General features: G+C 41.7%; 1 protein-coding gene across 5 annotated transcripts in view; it reads right to left on the bottom strand.

Moving 5' to 3' along the window:
- Positions 1–1,161: 1,161 nt before the first annotated feature.
- Positions 1,162–8,216, bottom strand: part of cdc25b (cell division cycle 25B) — a 37,466-nt gene continuing 30,411 nt past the window's right edge. For 4 of the 5 annotated variants that reach the window (XM_020604143.1, XM_020604142.1, XM_020604141.1 and 1 more), the window contains 12 exons: positions 7,734–7,775; positions 7,544–7,580; positions 7,120–7,254; positions 6,575–6,694; positions 6,334–6,474; positions 6,022–6,087; positions 4,961–5,149; positions 4,396–4,500; positions 4,236–4,298; positions 4,015–4,113; positions 2,819–3,064; positions 1,162–2,140 (listed from right to left, as the gene is read on the bottom strand). In XM_020604143.1, the coding sequence (XP_020459799.1) occupies positions 2,000–2,140; positions 2,819–3,064; positions 4,015–4,113; positions 4,236–4,298; positions 4,396–4,500; positions 4,961–5,149; positions 6,022–6,087; positions 6,334–6,474; positions 6,575–6,694; positions 7,120–7,254; positions 7,544–7,580; positions 7,734–7,775 (1,384 nt within the window). In that variant the 3' untranslated portion in view covers positions 1,162–1,999. The remainder of the gene's footprint in view (positions 2,141–2,818; positions 3,065–4,014; positions 4,114–4,235; positions 4,299–4,395; positions 4,501–4,960; positions 5,150–6,021; positions 6,088–6,333; positions 6,475–6,574; positions 6,695–7,119; positions 7,255–7,543; positions 7,581–7,733; positions 7,776–8,216) is intronic. The other variant, XM_020604140.1, reaches the window with a different exon arrangement.

Below are 8,216 nucleotides of genomic sequence, written 5' to 3'. Positions count from 1 at the left end.
TTTCAAAATCAGATCGGTCACATGTTGGCTCCGATTGTTCTTCTGCCTACAACAGACCCGTTAACCTCCTGTCAGGACACATCGGGCTGCCTCCACGCCCGCTACAAACAGGAATGTGTGTGTGTGTGGACACGTGCTCCTGAAGTTGGCTGGAGAGGGACAAGTTGAAAAAATAGGAAGCGCTCTGCATAGAGGAAAACCTGTCCCTCCTGCCCTGAGAGCAGAAGCCCAAACACAATGGCAGATGTGCTATTCTTAGAGCTGTGGAAAGTCAAGTTTGCTTTGACTGAATAAAGAAACACCAGTGCATTAGCTTGCGTTTCCAGTTAGGAGCTACAAGTTTGAATCAAACCAAGTGCCTTAAACCTGGAACGTGACATGTAAAGCTGCCCTGCATTCATTCATTATTAATTAACCCATCCACCATTTATTCACTCATTTAAACATAAAATATCAGAAAAGTTAAAAAAAAAAAAAAATTACAAGCTCTCAGAGCCAGTGTCAAAATGTTTCTACAAAGGTTGAAGCTGCTCCTTTTGTACAACCTGACTTTCATTTGACAATTTTAAACTGAGGCAGAAACTACTCACAGTGGAGGAACTGAAACTGAAATAATATTCAGCATTTTGCTTGGTCAAAATCGTTGATTCACTTTGAGCTCTAATAAGAACAACTATGAACAAATAAATCCAACAGTAGGGTTGTGTATCAAACCACGAGACGTTTGTGGTACAGAGTTCCTACAGCTTATTGTTACTTTTTCTGTGTTGGGTAAACATCTTAAATAGCAGTTTAACAGGTTTAACTTTACAAACTACTTCAACTCAATCTGAAGATCAATGCAGGAACAGGGCTGGGTATCCATCATCAATACTTGTGGTACCAACAGAGTATCAAACACTGTCAAGCATTAAGTCACCAGTCAGATGACTTTTTACTGGGATCATATAGTATCCCATTTAATATTTAGACAGTTTCATGTTAGCTTTTTACTTTGGCAAAGTCAAATGTTTGTGCTTAGACAACCGTGAACATCTGACAAGTTCAGCTTCTTCTGTTAAAGCGTGCACGTGTTGGCCAATAACCAGAGGTATCTGCACACACAGAAACATTTTCAAGAGATGCCCAGTCCTACCCATGAATATGACCACAGCACTAAAACAAACTTGCATTGGATCTTTATTGCAGCAGCTCCCCCACAAGCCTGTACCAAAATACTTACACCACCCCATTTATTATAAACAGACATCATTAGTTCTGCAGAGGGGAAGACATCTCCTCTCTCTAAAATCCTCTCTCACTTGCTGACCTGCAGCAGAAAAATCTCACTGCAAAGTTAACAGGTAGACGGTTTGCTTTGGTTTCTGACCCCCCCACCGCCAAAAAAAAGAAACCAAAACCACTGCAACTGATCAGGAAGAAGGAAAACCAAACACTCTTTAACTTATCCTTTTACAAGCCGTCAGTAATTAAAATGCCAAATTAGCATTGTGGGACACCTACAGAAAGGTGCACTGCCCACATGGGGGTCAGAGTTAATAAAAACAAACGTAAAAACAAAGCACCATTTCAAGGTGTTTAAGTGCTTCAGTAAAATGGCACATGACAAATGCAAAATGATAAAAAAAAAAAAAAAATTCATCTAGTGAGGAGACTGAAGTATAAACCTCAGACCAGGCAGTGGGAGTCGTGTTGTCATCTGGCACCGACTTGTGCCGTTTATACCCGTTTAATAAAAACGGGTATAAACAAGCAGCAGTATGTTCAAGTGGTTTTAAAAAAATGAGCACATTAATAAAATCCTTCCACTGCACCTCAGCGACTTCTTTATATCATTTCCTTCCCTCTCCAAATCTGATTAAATAACCAACTTTGTTACATGAAACCCTGGAGACTAAAAAGATTCCCACTCTCTTGGCATAATTCAAAAGATATTTCCTCGCTGGTGGGGTGAGGCCTCAGGCTCTGTCTGCCCTCAGTCTGTTCAGGGGGAAGCACTTCACTGGCTCTTCAGGCGGCTGTACATTTCTCTCTTGCTGTGCTCCCTGTCCAAGGTGCGACTCTTGCTGCGAAACTTCCTCAGGTCCTCCTTGAAGTCCCCGTGGTTCATGGGCCGGTAGGACTGAGGCTCACATTGTGACTGCACACAAAGAGAGACAAGTTCAAACTACCATCAAGGGTTTGATTCAACCATTAGAGTGTGTGGAAAATGCCTTCTCAGTGTCTGATGATCAAAGATTACACAGAATTCCTGACAAAATAACCTTTACATGTGACAAAATCTCAGGGCAGGATCCACTTGCAGGCTTTGTTAGAACCATGTTTCATGTTCACGAATCTCAACGGATTCGGTGGTCCTTGTTTTACCACGATAGTGCACATCATACCTTGGTAATTAACAAAGGTTATGATATGTGTGGTGACACGCAGGGCAACATAGTTTTGATGCTATGCTGATGTGTGCACATGCACTGGACTTGACTCATCTCCAAAAACATCGAAGCAAATTTGTAATTGGCATTGCCTGGATAGACTGACCATATATTGGAAAATTAGATGTTATTTTCTTGCCTGAAAACTATCAAAAAAGTTACAGTCCTAGGATGAAAATTACAACAGCCTGCCCTGCAAACACCATCACCCAGTTGACTTGACAACTAGTTTCATGCGTCACTGCTGTATTAACCAGCTACACTGATGTGGGACCATCTGTGGTGGAAAATAAAGCACCTGGTAAGCAAAGGCTGAGCTGGTACCAGGTGAGGGAAAATGGGCTAAATTATCAGCTGAAGGAGACTAACATTTTTGAAGAACTAACCTGGAAATGTGGGAAGAAATCCTTGTATCCACCCTTGAGGATGTAAAGCTCTGGGTAGTGGAGTTTGGGATAGTCGTTCACAGCGCGGTCTCGCTCCCTGATGAAGCGGCACATTCGAGGGCCACGCTCCGATGAGAACTCGCAGTGGAAGATGATGACGACTCGTTTTTCTGGACAGGATGGGACGATGGGGGTCTGGAGGAGGAAGTCCTCCACCTGATCCTCCTGGTGAAGGTTCAGAGCTCCCTGAACGACAGAATTACAGGCGTTTGTGCAGAACTTATAGGGTATAGGGATCACACCAATGGAGCTTTCATACAGTCTAAACTGTTAAAATTTTTTGATTTAGTGGGATATAAGACTGTTTATGTATAAAGCCAGGAACAATTTATTACCTGGTGGAATTCAAAAACTATTTAATGAAAGGGAAGGGGGATACAATTTAAGGAGTCAGTTAAATTTAAAAATTCATGCTATACGTACAACCAAAAAAAGATTTTGTATTTCCATAAGTGGGGTAAAACTATGGAATAATTTAAGTGTAGACATAAAAAATAGTAATAGAATTGACGAGTTTAAACATAAATATAAAGGTATGTGTCAATCAAGATATATGCAAGAACAGGCTCAATGATTAATTAGATGGAACATTGTGGGTGTGGTGTATGAATGTTAACACTATGTAATAATTCTTTAGTATATTACTTGTGTGGCGTAGAAGAGAATTATCTATGTAGAGATACTGCTTGCAAACCAATGATGGTAAGATGATGTCATGGGGTAGGACTGGATAAGTCTGACTTCTTCCTACTCCATTCAAGCATAAGCAAATTGATATTGGATTAACATTTGTTGGATTTGTGTAAAATTATGTGTGTTGATATATCAACTGTCTTTACATGCTTGAAAGAATAAATCAAATCAAACTTGTTTCAACTCAGTTTTTTCAAGTTGACAAAAGTATTACACAAACTGTTGGTTCTGGAGCATCAGTGACACAAAACAATCAATCTGAAGTGCCCGCATCGCGCTTTAGAAAGTCAGACTGTGAGAAATTGAGATTTAGCAGTGTGATGTTATAGAACAAATTAATTTATCATGAAAATAATCAGCAGATTAATCAATAATCATAACTGCAGACCTAGTCAACTCCTACATATTGTACATGGTTGACATATTGGTAGATGCTGACTCACCTTAATGTGTCCTCCCTCAAATTCGTACGGGTAGCGGCAGTCAATGACAATGACTTGCTCCACTAGGTGGTTAAACTGGCCGTTCAAAGCCGCCGACATCTGAACACAGCAAAGAACACTTTATTTTGAAAGTAACGTACAATTACAGCAGGAAAAACCCTGGGGATTTGTACTTTGAAAAGGTCAGCGCTGAGAGCAAACGGCCAAGAGCCCCTACTCACCATGTCTGGGGTAATATACTTGAGGTCTTGATGTTTGCCCTCCACTGTGGGTAGTATAAAAGGCTAAAAGGCAAAAAAAGAAATTGTATTTAATAGGCTCAGTTCACATAATTATGTTATTTGTAAAAGGAACAGCTGAAGATTCTTCAGTCTTCCTTACCTTGGTGAAATCTCCTATTAGCTCATTACACCCGTTCTCAATGTCCAGCACCTTGTCAATCTCTGTCTGGCAAAAGGACTTGGACCTCTGCAGCAGCAAACAGCCCTGGAAGGAGCAGAGGGAAAGATTTAAGGAGGTAGTCAAAGACAAAATGGGGTTAGGGACAGAGAGCCAGGAAACCTCAGTCGATGTCTCGAGAACCATTTCTTCACCTCTGTAAGGGTGAGAGATAATCAACAGTGGATTTCAAGCTGCAGACTTGTTCTACCAATAGGTTTGTCCTCATGTCTGAACTGACCACGTTCTGACCAACTGCTGAGTTTAAAACAACCACCACCCAAGATGTCAAAAGCATTAAGAATGTTTTGACTTATAACTGTCTCAAACCTTTAAGTTTGACCGTACACTTTTATTATTACACAAGTGGTTTTCATGTCTACTAGTCAACGTGTCAATATTGTGACCTGGTTTAAAACACTGGTCTCATTAAACTAGGTATAGCAGGTATCAATGTGACTTTCTCAAACATTATAGTGGTCACAAGTCCCAGGAATAAAGGACTCACCATTCGTGGGGATTCATGGTTTTGTTCCTGGCTGGTGACTTGTGTTCCTGCCAGGCTGCGTCGCCTTTTCACCCTCACAGGCGTGTTTTCATCCCCGGGGCAATCTGGACGCTTCACAGAGGAACGGGACACCGGACTGGGCATGGAGGGCGAGCGAAACAGGTTTCTCGGCCGGTAGCGAATTACAGGCTGAAGGAGACATAATTGATTCATCTCAATACTCCATTCTGTGGCCTTAAAAGTGATATGTCTAAGGCATACAGTATGATTAATATCTCTAACACCTGAGCAGGAATCCTGCACGTTTTATCACAAAGCTAATGCTAATCTACCTCTAGGCTGTGTTTCAATCTAGACGTTTCAGCCTCCCGTCACATCCCCTCAACACGAAAGTAAAACCAAGACCATGCTAGGTCACTAATGTTACCATAAACCAAACATCAGCTTTAGATGCCGACACATCCAGAACATCTGAATCTAATCCGAGTCCTCTGGCTGCTTTTAACCCTGTCAATGTCAAAGATCCAAAAAGCCCATGTTAACCCTGGTTGCTGCTCCTTCTTTGTTCCACTCTCTCTGTGCAAAAGACGCCACCTCTTCACTCCATGGCTGTTTGACATTACTACTGGCGTTTGGAAAAACCCTTCTTATAACCATGGCTAGGTGCCAGGCGGGGCTAATTTACAGCAGAAGGACTGTAGGGAGCAGAGTCATGGAGCAGGGAAATACGGCTGAAAGACACCACATCCTGGCCCATTTTTGCCGGGTTCATCAGACAATGTGGATAATCTTTATTAATGCACCTTTAAATTGCTATAGACAATGCTGCTTTTCTATTTTGAACAGTACGACTTTGAAAAGGACAAAAGTTAACACTTCAGCGTCTATATTAATGTGATGTGAAATGTGGCACAAGCAACACATTCCCACAAGAACTGCTGCTTCTTCCAGGATTTGCACTGGTGTGCAGATTGGACAGTAAAGCAAACATTTATTACTGCTCTGAGTCTCAATTAAATTAATTTACCAAAGAGCTTTTGTTCCCTAATGGGCAAACTTACAGATTCCTCGGCCACCAGTGGGGCAGTGAGCAAACTGGCCATTCCCATGGGCATCCCAGAGTCGTTCTGTAGGTGACAGAGATGCTGTCAGACACATATTTAGTGAGCCTGATAGTTCAGATAATGACAAGTGATGGGAAAAAGAAAAAAAAAACTTTGTTATTTGAATCAGTCTCAGAGAAATAAATTGGGGTATGTCCAGGAGGGTTTTTAGACACACATTCACAGACTGTCAATAAAAAAAAAAGTGGTAATCATTGAACACATAAAGCTATAATTCCATGCATGTCAGTGTAGGTGACAGAGTCTCACCTCCGTGTTGTCGTCCAGTACATCCAAGAAGCCATCATCATCATCGTCATCATTTAGAGAGGAGGTGAGGGAGGAACTTTTCAGGAACACAGGGCTGGAGTCATAAAAATCAAGCTGCTGGATGGGAGGAGGTGAAGACAGCTGGGCAAGAGGGAAATAAGAGGAGATTTAGAATGCATCTAGAACCAGGTCTTAACCTTGTGCAGAAATATGGGCACCGTTTCTTTGGAAGCTAATGTACCATGAGAGCTGGCGCCGAGCTGAGACGGCAGGCAAATGCGTCCTTTGGCTGTCTGCTGGTGAAAGAGCGGATGCGACTCCGTGACACTGGCTTAGTTGGTTTCTTGAATTCAAAGCCCTCCTTAAAAAAAAGGGAAAACAAAACAGGAACTTAAAGTCAATCATTGCTCAGCACTTTTTAGAAAGCATCACCAAGGCCTAATAGACCCTTTCCTAACCTAATGGCTACTAATGTCTTGCGACACTTGTGCAAGTATTTACCACTTGTAACAAACAAACATAGAAAAAAATGTTCTGTGTTAATCTCCTTTTAAATATCTGATACCAACAACAATATATTTCTAACTATGAGTGAGAAACGCCACAGACTGACCAAAACCTTAAGCCAAATGATGCGATGCCCTCACATTGGCAGTAAGTCAGCTTTATGATCATAACCAACAGTTTCACAGCCCACAGTCCATTGACCAACATAGACATTCTTGCAGGTTTTCTCGTCATACACCTTCTCACTGATGTGTTCTTCCACACACAACTGCCACTGACCTCTGGCATGTTCTCCTTGTTGCTGTGTTGAGAGGACGTGGCAGTTATTTGGGAGGGTTGTTGCCCGAATATTCCATAGCGGTGAGAATCTGTTTCCTGTCCCTTCAGAGCTGGACTAAAACCCAGGAGCTGGAGCTGAGGCGGGGGAAAAGAGGGACCCAATCAGCAGAGGCTGTGAACATGCAAACAAGCTATCCCTGTGGTAGGTTTACACTGGATAACTACTGTCCTATGTATGCTCTGACCTGTTTTGTTTTAAACTATTTTGGGATTAAACTTTGTTTCATGCTAGACAGTCGAATTAGGAATCCAACAGGCCATATTCCTGTATCTCAGTGACTGTCAGCCCACAACATCAGTTAGAAATTATAAATATTAAAATAAGGCACACAGGGCTGTAAACACTAATGAAAAATCTGCTTACTGGTAATGAGTTGTTTCTACGAATTGCCATCTTCCTACAAATGTTAGGAGAGAGAGAGAGGAGGTAATCAACAGGCTGTTTTAGTTTGAGTAAAACACTCACTTAACAGCAATATTGTTCAAATAAAGAGTGGCAATTACAGCCAAACACCAGTTAATGATTTTAGAATCTTGTTCAGAAAATAACTTACTCGCTGACAACTCGGCTTGACTGTTGAATCGCCTTTTCAAATCTGTATCAGAAAAATCAGAAACTACTCAGAAACAGAATGGCTAAAATATGCAACAGATTAAAACAGTACTGTTCATAAAAGAAGAGTAAACAGTCTTTGTAATAAAACCTGTTAAGTAAAGAGGCTGGACAGCCTTAACTACCAGTCCAACTTGCACCCAAGACAAAGGATCTGGAGCTCTACTGAGAATCCAAGAGGAACGTTGGACTAGAGGAAGCTGGGTAAATGCATAGAGGTGATCTATGCACTGGAGTAATGCCCACCTGTATGCTAAATAGGTGGAGGGGAGAGCTCAGAGTGCAGCTGGGGGGCCACATGTATATGTCCTTTGTTTGCTGAGGGGGAGTATAATCCATTCAACACAGAGCAGAGGAAGGGAGGGCAGCTGTTCTCTGGGGTGCCCTCATTTCAATAGACGCTGTATAGAAAGAAAAAAAAAAA

This window comes from Monopterus albus, unplaced genomic scaffold (assembly GCF_001952655.1).
Source record: "Monopterus albus unplaced genomic scaffold, M_albus_1.0 scaffold64.1, whole genome shotgun sequence".
Lineage (NCBI taxonomy): Eukaryota > Metazoa > Chordata > Actinopteri > Synbranchiformes > Synbranchidae > Monopterus > Monopterus albus.
Note: the sequence above shows the minus strand (reverse complement) of the source record. Positions and strands in the feature narration are given on the sequence as shown.